Source organism: Panthera leo, chromosome A1 (genome assembly GCF_018350215.1).
Source record: "Panthera leo isolate Ple1 chromosome A1, P.leo_Ple1_pat1.1, whole genome shotgun sequence".
Taxonomy (NCBI): domain Eukaryota; kingdom Metazoa; phylum Chordata; class Mammalia; order Carnivora; family Felidae; genus Panthera; species Panthera leo.
This window is the reverse complement of record NC_056679.1, coordinates 145,480,594-145,495,916: the sequence shown is the minus strand read 5'-3', so window position 1 is coordinate 145,495,916 and position 15,323 is coordinate 145,480,594. Positions and strand designations below refer to the sequence as shown.

Genomic DNA, 15,323 nt, shown 5'->3' with positions numbered 1-15,323 from the left:
AGTTGAGGTCAAAACTATGGAAAACATGTAGAAAATGTGCATCCTAATCCTAGCCTTCTATTTTGGTTATTAAATGCAAACCTGGTTTATTTTGATCACCTATAAGTCGTCTAATTATACTTAGAATGTCTCTGAATAAAATCTAGAATTGGGCAGGTGAATTAAATGAAAACCCCAAGGGAAATACACTGTATTATCAGCTGAATCCCCTTAATCAACCTTTCCTAGGCCCATTCTTTCCCTGTCTCCCAATTTCCCTCATGTTTTCATTCTAAAAAGTGAAGTCTTCTCTTTTCCATGGGCAGGGCATGTAACATCACACAGTTATCAGGACCTGGACAAAACACTCATAGATCAGGAAACAGACCTTATTTCCTGCTAAACACCACCCCTTTGCAAGAGTTCACAGGGCACTCAGACTCAGCTGAGGTCAATCACCTGAGCCCCTGAATGTGAACTTGGTATGGGTGCAAAAATAATTTTATTTATAGAGACAGACAGATAGACATAAAATAAGGGGACTCTGGGGTGCCTGGGTGGCTCAGCTGGTTGAGTGTCCAACTGTTGATTTCAGCTCAAGTCATGATCCCAGGGTCGTGAGATCCAACCCCACATCTGGGTGTGGAGCCTGCTTAACATTCTCTCTCTCTCTTTCTCTCTCTCTTTCTCTCTCTCTTCTCTCTCTCTCTCTCTCTCTCTCTCTCTCTCTCTCTCTCTCTCTCTCGTGTGGAGCCTGCTTAACATTCTCTCTCTCTCTCTCTCTCTCTCTCTCCCTCCCTCCCTCTCTGTCTCCCTCTCCCCTCCCCCACTCTGCTCCTCTACCCCCTCGTCTTTTTCTTTTTAAAAAGATAAAAATAAATCCATAAATAAATAAAATAAAGGGCCCTTAAAATTTCCAAACTATCAAACCATCACCTGGAAAGTTATCAGTGATTTTAGACAAACCTCCCATCTCAGAATGACTGGTTGGTTATGCTGCACTTCAGATTTCTTTAGTCTTCATCCAATCGTGGTTGAAAAGAGTTTGGGATGGTTAGGAAGATCCTGACACATTTGTTGTTTGTGGGCCAGAAGAAGAGAGAAATTTTCTTAAGTAGCATAGGGAGCCAAGACCAAAGCCAATGATGGCAAGAGAGAGCTACGGTTTGTACACCAGGAATATCAGTCTCAAATACCAAAGTCGTGGGACCAGAGGGTGTCATCATTACAGTTACACAACAAAATACTTGAAAACAGGCAGGAATGAGACAAAAGTAAAAGCAGACTTTGCACAAGACAAGAAGAAAGGGCATCCTGGGTGATTTTCCTGAGCTATGTTGGTCTGCAGATTGGCCATCGTATCTAAAGTACACGTGAGCTGAGTTAGCTGAAAGAAAAAAGGAGACACTACTGGCAGCTATAGAAACTGAAGATCCTCCATTTCCAAAGTTAACTGGATACATTTTTTTTCCCATTATTCTAAGGGAGCTCCACACATACCCAAGGGGCCAAAAGTCTGTGCATTGTGAAGTGGCAGGATGGACAATTAATTCAAACACCCTGATCATCTTCCTTCTGAGTCATATCATTAGATGCTAGAAGTCATTTGTTTGATAGAATGAACTCTGTAACATCCAAGGCTATGGAATCTAAGAATGATTTTTATTCAATCACTCCACAAAATAACTTTAGCAGATGCAAAGGTAGGCCTGGCCACACTGATTTCAGTTAAGACGAGAAGGCTTTTATTTTCTGAGCAACCTGCTAGAAACAATATAGGCTTACATATTCCTGACTTGACTCTCTCAAAAGATAGACCTGGCATGTCTCAAAACTAAAATTCCCCTTGTCAAGGAACAGGGCAAGGTTAGTTGCCTAGCTTTAACTTGACAATTGTTTGAATTATATCTATGCAAAATATCCTCTAGCTCAGATGTTTTTGAAAATTTTAAAGCACCAGAACACTTTTTGGAAATAAAACCTTACAATGACCCAAAAACACCCAGAAGGTGGCATACTTTGACTGAAGTCAGGTGGCAGGTTCCAAAGATCTATCTTGTTTACTTGGCCTCTTCCACATATGGCCTCTCTTCCCCCATGCATTCTCACAAATACTGTAATATACACAGAGAATAGCCCTGAGATAACCCCACTCACACAAGGGAATTTCCAGAAGCCAGTATGAAACACGAATTAGCTGACACAATAATTTCTGGAGATCAGAGTACACAAAATGATCATGATTTGATTAAAGCTTCATCAGTAGGAGAAAGATTTGTTTTGAGATTGTTCTATAAGGTTCACACCTGTAGGGACAGCTGCTTTGATCAATGGTCAAATTTGCGTCAAGTTATAGCTTAATTCTTCTAAATTGAAGTCCATGAGGAAACATCACCCACATATTCAAGAGACCAGCACTAATGATCATTTAGCCTTTCCTGGTGGCAACACAGATGTCAAACATGCCTGTGAAGAATTTAAATAAAATGTGGAAAAGAAGTGCATTTTGTTGATCTTTTCTATGTAGGAGATGGACTTTGAAGGATCAAAAGTGATCATTTTACAGGACTCTTAAATATATTTTCTCCTTTGGGCGCCTGGGTGGCGCAGTCGGTTAAGCGTCCGACTTCAGCCAGGTCACGATCTCGCGGTCTGTGAGTTCGAGCCCCGCGTCAGGCTCTGGGCTGATGGCTCGGAGCCTGGAGCCTGTTTCCGATTCTGTGTCTCCCTCTCTCTCTGCCCCTCCCCTGTTCATGCTCTGTCTCTCTCTGTCCCAAAAATAAATAAAAAAACGTTGAAAAAAAATTAAAAAAAAAATATATATATATATATTTTCTCCTTTATCAGCTGTTTGAAATTAATTTGATTGTGGGACAACCTGCAAATCAAGTTGGGGGGAGGAAGGCTTTAGGAACCTTTTAAATGGGTTATATAAGCACACTTCTGTGATCTAAGGTGTATACTGTTCTGACTGCCCTTTCATGGACTTCCCCACAGGCTGCGTATTAACAAATCTAAATTTGAAAAACCTGCCTTACTGCCATTTGAGGATTTGAGGGACAGGCCACTACATTCTTGGTTATTAACGACTAATTGAATAAGGCTGGGGATGAGCAAGTGGGTAGGGAGAAAGCCTGACAGAAAGGGTCATATTGATTAGAGGAAGCTACTTAGACATGTATTCAATTCACCTCCTTTTACCAGCAAGTGGTTTAAAAAATTGACGACAATATCTATAGTATTCAATTTTAGATGTATTGCAGGGTATGCTAAGATATATCTATGTCTCAATAGGAAGCTGTAGGCTTAGCCACAGGTCCAATAACAACTACAGATTTTAGAATGAAGCTGCTCACGTCATGACTCAGGGAGAAGCGCTGTGGAGATGAGTTCTCACAGGCCCAGATGGGCTACTGCTGCTCTCACAGACTTGGGACACTGCTCCCATGATGTATCAATCCCATCACATAAAATACAGCACACTGAAATAGCTGAAGTTCTCTCCTGAGGAAGGAGAACTCTTTGAATGCTGTTTTGAATGAGAACTACAAAACTCTTTATTTAGTTGACTAAGTAAATACAACTCCTAAGTACTCTATGCAGCTCCTTCCTCAATAAACTATCAGTTTGTGCCTGTGAATATACTGCTGTGGGAAACTTGACAACAATTATCCTACTGACTATTGCAGTGCTATATTTTACACAAATCAGAAATTATGTCCACTACTTTTCTTTTTCACAGTATTAATGGATTAATGGTAATAAGAACTCACACCCTTAGTATCAACTATATGCCAAACATTATGCTAAACAGATCACATGCATGAATTCACATAATTCTCACAACAACCCAACAAGGTAGTCCTTATAATGGTCCCCATATACAAATAATCTCCCATTCTGAAAATGAGGAAGGGGAAAAGTCTAATAATTTGTTCTTGGTCACAATGTTAATAAGTAGAACTTAAATAAGAACCCAAGTATTTCTGACTTCAGAGCCAAACTTCCAACCTGTTGACAAAAACTATCCTCGGGTCCAGCTATACATTACTGTAGCAATCAAGGTTCAGTTGCAACAAACATCTGACTAGCTGAAACCCTCATTGGGAGGGTTAAAAAAACAAATTCTAAATGACTTTCCAAGAATAATTTCCAAATCCATACTGGAGAATTGGACACCACGGGACCTACTGCTTCTTTTCAGATCAGGAATCCATCATTCTAGAATCACACCTCCACTCGCATGATCAGAAACTTGCCTCTACTGTGGCCATTGCCAGGGCCACACCACACCTGTTGCAATTTACACCAGCAAAATGATTGCCCATCCTCTCCCTCTTGACACACCCAAAGTTAGTGACCAACGCTGGAGCCATACAGAAAACCTCTGCAACCTGCAGTGTTTCCAACAAAGTGCAGCCTCCAACACCTCTACCTTCCAAATCCTGCACAAATGCATCTAATATGATGAACCTAAATCAAATTCAGACACCTCTCCAAAATGGAGATGGAGAATCATGTTTCAGCTTTCCAATGTCTGCAGTACAGGAAAGGGAGAAGAGAAGCAGGATAGGGTGAATGTTGAATTCTAATCCACAATGGCCACTACAAGTTCCAAGGATTTGGATGTCTTGTTGAGGGGTTTGCTGATTAGGGTTGCAAAATACTATATGCCTAGGAAAAGCCTCCAGAGTTTTCATCAGATTCTCACAGAGGCCCATGACCCAGAAAGGGTTCAGATCTACTTTAACATATCTTCAATATGATAACATCTTGAGAACAAGATTAGCATTGTGGGAGAAACAAAATAGTGATTAACACATGACCTCTCTAGGTCATTAGCTCAAATTCTGATTCTGTCATTCAGTAGATGTTTGACCTTTAGCAGGTTATCTTATGACTTTGTGCCTCAGTTTTTCCTTCTCTAAAATTTGGAGAATAGATTCAGCCTGTTAGGAGAGTTCAGAAGATTAAGTAAAATAATATGTGTATTCAGAAGAATGCCTGGAACTTGAGAAACTCTCCCTAAATGTTAGCTATTATTACTAGAATAATCTTTAGGCAAGATAAATTCTAATCTTAAAAGGTTGTATAATAGAGTTCCATTCATGCCCCACACATAAATTTATTTCCACTTTCATATGGCTTTTAGAAGAATTGAATACTTGATTTCCTGTGGCAGGAAACAGAGAGACAAGCACCCGTCTATGTGGTGATGACCTTGTTCTATTTAAAGAATACATTAATCTAGCAGCTAATTATTGCCAGGAGGAACAGTTTAAGCACAACTGTGCCAAAATCAAAATTTTCAGTTTGGAAGATGTTCTTTGGAACCTAAATGGATACTACTTTCAAAGTATTCAAAATGCTAACTTTTAATTGTTTGCAGGGCAGTGTATTGATAGTTACATCACTTGGCAGGCCCCTTCAGATATAGTTTTACTCAATTACATACAATCTTGTTAAATGGGTACAGTGGGTAACTGATAATTCTTGCTGGCAAAAATCTTGCTCTCTAAGATCCTACCTTCCATACTTAAAGGAGCAAGACTTACAAGTTTCCATGAATTCTGTTCAATCATTTGTGCAAATCTAATAAGGCTTACATAAAAATAGAAGCCTCAGCCTTGCTGGCAGGTACTCCTGTGAGCTGCCTCTGGACAGCAGAAACAGTGATCAGTGTTGGCAAGAATGGAAGTCAGACCCTTTAGTTATGACCTTATGTCAACTTACCTAGTGTCTAAAATGTATGTGCCAGTGAATTGCAAGAAAAATTCACATTTCAGCTATTCATCAGTAACTCAGGATTCAAGTACAAGACTCCTGTCAGAAGCCTGGTTGACATCAGATTGTACCACTTTAAGAAGAACAATTGTGGCCAGTGTCAGTGAGTACTTAGGACAATTAGTTCTCTAATATACTACGGGTAGTAAGAATGAGTACACATGGGAATATTTAACAAAATCTTTAAATGTGAATACTTACTGACTCACCAATTTGACTTCTAAGGATTTATTCCAAAGAAATAATCTGACAACCACATAGATTATAAATACAAGGATGTTCACTTAGGAATTGTTTATAAGACAATTGGAAAATAACTCAGTTCACAATATAAAATAGGTTAAAATGATTATGGCATGGCCTTAGAATGGAATTCTACATAGTTATTAAAAGGAAAATTTAGGGGTACCTGGGTTGCTCAGTTGGTTATGAGTCTGACTCTTTTTTTTTTTTAATTTTTTTTTTAACGTTTATTTATTTTTGAGACAGAGAGAGACAGAGCATGAACGGGGGAGGGTCAGAGAGAGGGAGACACAGAATCTGAAACAGGCTCCAGGCTCTGAGCTGTCAGCACAGAGCCCGACGCGGGGCTCGAACTCACTGACCGCGAGATCATGACCTGAGCTGAAGTCAGCCGCTCAACCGACTGAGCCACCCAGGCGCCCCATGAGTCTGACTCTTGATATTGGCTCCGGTCATGATCTCACAGTTTGTGAGATTGAGCCCCATTTCGGGCTCTGTGCTGACAGGGCAGAGCCTGCTTGGGGTTCTCTCTATCTTCCCCTCCCCTGCTCACACATGCATGCTCTATCTCAAAATAAACAAAATCAACTTAAAAAAAGGGAAAACTTAGATGTATTTAAGTATTGACATAAAAAGATGTCTGTGATGTAAATTTCAAACACCAGGTGCATAGTATAATCTCATTTGTATTTGTGTATATTTACATATAATATATACATATATGTGAATATATGTATTACATATGTATATATTTAAAATTTTTTTAATGATTATTTATTTTTGAGAGAGAGAGAAACAGAGCGCAAGCAGCAGAGGGGCAGAGAGAGATGGAGACACAGAATCCGAAGTAGGCTCCAGGCTCTGAGCTGTCAGCACAGAGCCTGACGCAGGGCTCGAAGTCAAGAACTGCGAGATCATGACCTGAGGTGAAGTCAGTCACTTAACCAACTGAGCACCCAGGTGCCCCCATATATATATATATATTAGAAAGCTATGAACTGAAAGGTTAACAATGGTACCACTGAATGTTTGAGATTATAAGTAATTTTTCATTTCTTCTTGCTATTTTGTATTTTGTTAAACATTATCAGTATGTATCACTTTTGTTAATCAGACAAAAACAGCAATTATTAAAAATGCAAGCCCAGGTGATAGCACTTTTATCTGAGGACAATCCAAAATACCTACCATGATTCACAAATTCAGAATCATACAGAATCTCTAAGATCTTTCTTTGCATCTTGTATCAATGTAGGAATAGGCAAACACAAATGCCTTTAGAAAACAGGTAGGCAAAGTAAATAAGCATAGACAAGGTATGAAGCAATAGGGAGGGGAAGTGACCATGGTTAACTACAGAGCACATATCCAGTCCAAAGGCATTCAAATTCAAAGAAATTTCAAAGCACTCAAAAAAACATCTGCAGGCTGACTCTGAACAGTAAGCTGCTAATAAGGGCCTTGCCATATATATCCAAATGTGCAATATATATTACTGTAACTCTCAGAATACCTCAACTGGACTTCATTCTCTCCCCATCTCCTGAAGTTGGTTTATGTGGTATCTATAAAGGAGACTAGTTTTTCATATTTGTAAAATTATCTTACTAAAATTTAACACAAGAGAATTTTGTTTCTCCTGATAAACTTGTCTGCATCCTTCCATAACAGAATAAAAGCAATGGATTTAATTGGCTTTCCCTTTTTGTTACTTGTTGTTCTAGAAAACTCAGAAATAACCCTTGGCTTAGATGTTTCTGTTCCAAGCGTCTTTCCCCCTCCATCACTGAGTTCTTATTCACTTGCTTTGATGGCTATAGTATATGCATTATTATATTAGACTATATGTGTATATACCACTTGAAATACTTCTGAAATTCAGATTGGATAGAAGGAAGTAGAAATGAATTAATATACTGAAAAGATAATATTGGCATACAATATAATAATTGTAATGATTTGTACACCTGCTTTATATACTTTGGTATTATCCCTATTTATTGGCCAAATTTTAAACTATAAAATATACACTGCAAATAAAATATGGAGAATATAACAGCTCACATGGAAAAGAATCAGGAAAACAACAGGTGAAAAAAGAATCTGTCAAGGGTAGGAAGTGGAATAAAAAATGTGCAATTATTACATGGTAGAATATGTGTGTGCAGGCACCATGGTGTCAAAAATAAGATAAAACATGGGGCGCCTGAGTGGCTCAGTTGGCTGAGTGTCCAACTTCGGCTCAAGTCATGATCTAACGGTTTGTGAGTTCAAGCCTCGCGTCGGGCTCTCTGCTGACAGCTCAGAGCCTGGAGCCTGCTTTGGATTCTGTCTCCTCTCTCTGCCCCTCCCCACTTGTGCTCTGTCTCTCAAAAATAAATAAATGTAAAAAAAAATTTTTTTCTTAAAGATGAAACAAATAGCATGTTTCTTAGGAAGCTTATACCCTTACAGGGGACTCAAAACCTACCTGTGAATATGTGTGTCTGCACAGTCTACCTTCCATCCCCCCTCCAGGTCTTGTGCCTGCCTTTCTGCTCCCCCAGGCTTCTCTACCTACCTCTAGCTGCTTCTTCCTGCCTACCCACCATTAACCTCTTTCTCAAAAACTGGAAATGAGAATACAAATGTTCCTCAAACATAAAGTTTTAGAACTAAGATGTTTATTAAAAATTAAAAATTGATGGTAATTATCAAAATGAAATGTGCTAAGATTAGTATTAAAATTAATTATAAATATTTTAAATGGCATTTTGTTTTTACATTTATGAGCGGCTCCTTTTTTAGAAAGAGAAATTTCAAGGATCAGTGAAATGCTGGCAAATTCCTTAAACAAAGTCTTATATAAAGTCAAGGCATGTGCTGAGTCAAAAGTGCAACTGTGATGGTAAAAAGCCAAGCAATATTCTGCTTAATCAGATATACATATGACAAAGTACGTTAACCAGTCTCCTGTTTTCATTGCCTAGCAAAATAAATTTCAATTTAAAGAAATAAAACCCAAATATACCAATATAAGCTGGTTATTTATATAAAAAAAAAAGCTTTCCTTGCTTATTTATGTGAACTCTCATTTAAATGGAATAAAACAAAACATCTTAGAAATTAATTTAGTAAGACAAGGGTCTTACATAATAAATCACACCTCCCCCCAATTCTACTTAGACTATTCTGAACACTTAATTAGTGGTTAATGGCCAGAAAACTTTAAAAAGTAAAAGTTGGATGAGAAAATAATATTATACCAGTGCCTAAATAGCATCTAGGATAAAGTTAAGGCTTTCTAAAAACATTTCAGGGTGTAAAATCAAAGAAAATTGTGAGAGAAATTAATTATTTAGTAAAAGATAAAGGGAACAAGGTTTCATATACTTCTTAATCTAAGGAACAAGCAAAACTTATGAAAATGTGTTTTTACCCCACAAGAAGAAAAGCACAGTGGAGTGTAAGTGACAATGGATATTTCTGAATTGATTAAAAAAATGAATATGGAAAGTGAAGTACAGCATCAGCATTCAATAAATATTAAAAGTCACAATGCATGTGCAGACTGACAATCTAGAAATAATTACTAATAGAGACAGAGAAAAATAGCACTGTCATCATTATCTTAAGATACCAAAGAAAATGAGATACAGTGATGAAAGCATATTCTACTCTCATAAGATAGTACAGTGTGGTAGAATCATTGAGTACTGTGAAAACACTGGAAAGTTTCTACAAAAAGTCTGCAAGCTAGATGCATTTACTACGGCACTATAAAACCTACCCGCTAAAGTTACTTATGAATGTCCAGAATGAATACCTAGAAACCCAGAATCAACAAATTAGCAGCAAATTACAGAGAAAACAATCACATGGTATCTGCAGTGCCATTTACATAAAACTGCACCATGAAAGAGTCTGCAATGGTGCTGGCAGCGATTTTGAAGCAGCAGCAACAATCCATAAAAGACTTCTTAATTTTCTTGTCATTTAAGAATTAAGCCACTTCCAGTGCACACAGATCCTACCAGGTGCACTAAATTGATGTCATTATGAGCCATCAGGAAATACCCACAGAGACCTGTACCAACATCGAGAAGTTTTGTTAAACAGCTGTGTGTTTTAATTGATTTGTATTATTTAAAATAGGAACAGTTAAAAGTCAGTTATCGGATGTTGTGTAAAAGAGATGCCTAAAGACTCCAGGGAGACTGAGTTCAGAAGAAAGCCAATCACTGGAACTTCACTTGAGCACTTAAGATTATTACTAGAGGAAGCACAATTAAATCATCAGTTTATCAGCCATCATTATAAATCACGAGGCAACACATCAAGCTTCATTATTTAAGACTCCTTAACCAGTGACTTCCTGCATCACCGAGAGTCAAAAGCAATCTCTTCACCAAAAGGTGTCTAAGGAGTTTTGTTTTTTGTTGTGTTTTCTTTTTTTTTTTTTTTTACCCTGAGAGATTATCATGGAAATACGATGAAAACTCACTGAAATTAATTACCATATTTTTGCATGTTTTAGACACGATGAAGTCTTCAAAATGAAATTAATGGTATTTGGGATATGTAAAATGTGCATTGCACAGGTTCCTCTTAACTCTATTTCCTGCCAATATTTAATCCAGTTCTCATATACTTATAAGGGATCACACAAGGAAACATAACGAGTTTCTTTCCAACTTTATCTACCCAATCCCATTCATTTATTTGTACTCAGCCTTCCCCAGACATGTGGGATCAAAAAACAAAATACCTCAAAAGTTTTGGTTTCCAAACTTAAAGTACACAGTTCAGATGTTAGAAAATATGTGCAAGGAGATATGGCACAGGATGAGTTTTGTATGCAACCCTCTTTCTTAGTCTTCCCAACAACTCTTGGTAGATGCTGTCATTATCTTTAATGGAAAAATAAGACACAGAGAGTTTCTGTAATTTGCCCAAATTCGTACAGCTAGTAAGCAGTGGTGTTCACCCTGTCTGGCTCCAGCACCTTGATAAAGGCTCTAAAAGAAAGCAAGCCTCCTTTGCAGATGGAGGGGTAAGTCTGGGCATGAACTGCACGACATGAATGGGCAACCAGCAACAACTTTTCAAACCAAAAAGCTACTTGGGTTATATCAAAATAACTCAGGGGCCAACTTAAAGAGACTTTCAGTGGCCAAACATGAGGCAAATCAAGCAACCATAAAGATGATTACTATAATGAATTGAAATGCATAAAACATTTACATCCACAAGTCCACAAAGATACATAAGAAAAGTTTCTTGGTCACCTTAGGATGCTAGAGAACCAGCTCATTATCTTAAATGCTAGAACATTTACCCTGCATTTTCTATATGAAACATACCTCAAGTAACTAAGCTGGTGAAGGAAACTGCTGTTATAAAGCAGTCCAGCTCATAAATAATGGATGATAGAATTAGAACATCACTATTTTGCAACCCCTAATGAGTTAATGGATCTAGGCAATAATCATGAATGGCTTCTAACAACGCAAAAAAGAAAGATAACCAAACATTATGTGCCTCTTGATAGAAGTATCCAGAATCATCTATTAAGTATTCATGCCCCCAAAAACAAACCTGAATCTGATCAAGCCTCCAGGTCTAAATACAAGTTTAAGGAAAACGCAGGAAGGAACACACCAAACAACATCACAGAGATACAATCAGAAACAAAACAAAACAAAACAAAACAATAACAACAAAACAACAGACTACAAATACTATAGGACCAAAAACCTTGTTTCTCCAACAAAAATTTGTGAGGAAAAAAAGAGAGAGAGGGGAATGAAAATCTTAGTTTCAAAAGTCTTAAGGGTTGTTAACCATTTTAATGTATAAGCCTTATTTGAATCCTGATTCAAAGAAACTATAAAAAAACAAATATGAAAATTTAAGCATCAATTGCTTACTTAATATTAAGAAATTATTAATTTATTTGTGATAATAGAAATGTGGTTATATTATTTTTAAGAGTTCTTATCTTTTTTTAAACTTTTTATTTTGAGATAACTGTAGAATCACATGTAGTCATAAGAAATGATACAAAAAGATCATTCATGGGGCACCTGGGCGGCTCAGTTGGTTAAGTGTCTGACTTCAGCTGAGGTCATGATCTCACAGTTCATGGGTTCAAGCCCCACGTTGGACTCTGCACTGACAGTTCAGAGTCTGGAGCCTGCTTCAGATTCTGTCTTCTTCTCTCTCTGCACCTCCCTAACTTGTTCTCCCTCTCTCTCTCAAAAATAAATAAACATTAAAAAAAAAAAAGATCATTCATACCCTTCACCCAGTTCCCCAGTGGTAACATCTTGCAAAACTATAGTACAATATCACAACCAAGATACTAACATTGATGCACTCAGTGACAGGATATTTCCATTGATACAAGGCTCCCTCGTGTTGCCTTTTATAGCCATACCCTCTTCCTTCCCAGGAACACCTTCTTCTCTAACACCCAACAACCACAGATTCATTCTCTAATCTATAATTTTGTCACTTAAAAAATGTTAGATTAAATGGAATCATATACTATGCAACCTTTTGAGGTTGGCTTTTTGTACTCAGAATAATTCTCTGGACACTCATCCAGGTTGGTCAGCATATCAGTAGTTGGTTCCTTTGTATTACCTAGTAGTATTCCCTAGTAAGGATGTACCACGTTGTTTAATCTCCATGCTCTGAAGGACATCAGAGTTGTTTCCATTTGGGCTACTATGGATATAGCTTCTATAAACACTGGTGAAAAGCCCTTATATTTTACAGATACATACTTAAATTTTTTTGGATGAGATATCATATCTAGGATTTGCTTTAAAAAATTCCAGATTGGGTAAGACACTAAAATAAATAAGATTGACCATTAGTTTTTAAATGTATTATACTATTACCTCTACTTTTGTATATGTTTATAATTTTCCATAATATAAAGTTGACAAACAAGAAAATAGTACAAACCAATTACTTATCTGACCACATACACACAAACACATACATAAACACACACATCTTCAAGTAAAATTGAAGGTATACTTTCTTATATTATGACTTTTAGTCCGTGCCAAGGTCACAGGAGTTCTTTACCTAAAACAGCCCACACCTATGAGTGATCATTATTGTAACATTCATTGTACTAATTTGGGCAGATCCAACCTAGGCATCTGTTAACTTACTTTCAGAAGTTCTTTATTAGGCTACAGGATTGAGATAATAGGTAATTCGTAATATTGGACAAAAGCAGGTAAGTAATCACCATAATCAAATGTATGAGATTCATTAGTGGCTTGTCGTCAAAAGAGAGCATTCATGTCTGACATGAACAGGTCCTTATCATCAAGACAAATGCTGAGAGAACAGAAATGTGATTACTAAAGATGAAGAGCAACAAACTATATGAGCACAATCAAGCCTTAAAATGAAGTGAAATGCATTTTATATTATGTGAGGGCTGCTTTTGTCTTTAAGCCACTCTGGAGGACAGGATATTATTATCACGTTCAGTCTGCAAGCTAATGGCTCTTTAGTATAATTCTGCAAAACGCTATCTACTGTTCAGTGTTGCCAATATTCTATCAGCTCATTCTCCCCTAGTGCTGCATCACACCATCCCCATTACCCCACTGAAGACACCCTACTTTTTCTCCAGATGGGCTTTACAAAAATGAAGACCCACTCTCTCAAAGATCTCAAGCAAAAAAGAGCATGCAAATACCAACTCATTAATGAATCTAGGATTAAAAGTCAAGACCTCCAAAGGAGATATTCATGATGACTTTCACATGTCAGGAATGCAAAGGCAACAACAAGAGTTTCCCTGGCAAGGTCTTTAAACACTGGACATGCACCGTGACAAGCAATTCTAAAGCTTAAACAAAGTTTGTTGTCAAAAGTGGGATACCTGTCCACAGATCAATCCCCATAAGACAAGTTCCAAAGGAACAACTAAATATTACAGTTGTGCCGTACTTTGGTGATACCAACCATCTCTCCCATTAAGTGAGCCCCACGCTTGGGTGCTAACAATCAGCGCTTATTGTGATTTCATCATTACTACTATACTACGACAGGTAGGAAAAAGATGGTCTGTTACTAAGCTGTCTATCTGCCACTTAAGTATCCACAAATGAAAAGATATTAGTCAATTTCTTTAAAAACAATCCATGTACAGATTGGTTCATTTGGCTGGTTTAGCAACTTAGGATTCTATCAATAGAAAGAAATCTGTTGGTAACATGGTATTAGGAAACTAAGAAAATACAGTTGAGTCCAAAGTCTTGTTCATAGGTCACAAGTCAGAACAGAGACACATAGAATTAAAACCCAAAATGACACAGGTCACCAGGAATTGTGCTATGGTCTTGCACTGAGATTAGTAACAGGGCTGCTAGTGGCAGAAAAAGGAAAAGGATAAGAATTGGGCTCAGGAACAAAATGCAAAATGGAAATTAAGAGGAACAGACAAAAAAGGCACTAAAGTGAAATACATGTGTGTTTTGGGATCTTTGTTATCTATCTTTTGCCTCTACTTTTTGCCATCTTCCTGGACTCTTGTAACCAAACATTTTCTGGGTCCTGTGGATTCTGACACTACAGTATACATTTGGAGACAGTCTGTGGTCACTAGCAGAACAATGGAAGTCGAAACTCGTAGCACTCAATACTTAAAGGCTAATCTAAAACGCTTTGCATAGGGGCATTTTGTGGCTCAGTCAGTTAAGTGTCTGACTCTTGGTTTTGGCTCAGGTCATGATCTCATGGTTCGTGAGATCAAGCCCCATGTCTGGCTCCAGGCTGGCAGTGTGGAGCCTGCTTAGGGGATTCTCTCTCTCTCTCTCTCCCTCTCTCTCTCTGCCCCTCCCCCACTTGTCCACACACTCTCTCTCCCTCAAAATAACTTTTAAAAAATAAAAAAAAAAAATCAGGGCACCTGGGTGGTTCAGTCGGTTAAGCATTCTGACTTCAGCTCAGGACATGATCTCACAGTTCGTGGGTTCGAGCCTGGCATCAGGCTCTGTGTTGACAGCTCAGAGCCTGGAGCCTGCTTTGGATTCTGTGTCCCCCTCTTTCTCTGCCCCTCCCTTGCTCATGCTCTGTCTGTCTCTATCTCTCAACAATAAATAAATGGTAAAAGAAAAAAAATTAAATAAATAAAATGCTTTGCATAAAATAAAACACTCTTGCCAAAAATCTTTATGATTGGATTTGCTTATATAACTCTTTATCCTTCTTCATAGCAACCACCCATGCCTGCTCTACACTACTGGAATTTCAGAGGGGGTCACTTTTGTGAGCTGAAGTGGTTTCAAGAAAGAAACATGAGA

General features: G+C 37.8%; 1 protein-coding gene across 14 annotated transcripts in view; it reads right to left on the bottom strand.

Annotated features, from left to right (window-relative positions):
• The window catches only part of ATG10 (autophagy related 10), a 264,959-nt gene that overhangs the window by 76,247 nt on the left and 173,389 nt on the right, over positions 1-15,323 (bottom strand). The window contains exon 6 of one of the 14 annotated variants that reach the window (XM_042942651.1): positions 905-1,366. The exons of the other annotated variants lie outside the window; for them this stretch is intronic. Coding sequence (XP_042798585.1) covers positions 1,211-1,366 — 156 coding nt within the window. The 3' untranslated portion in view covers positions 905-1,210. Of the gene's footprint in view, positions 1-904; positions 1,367-15,323 lie in introns of those variants that run through there. 14 annotated transcript variants of the gene reach the window in all.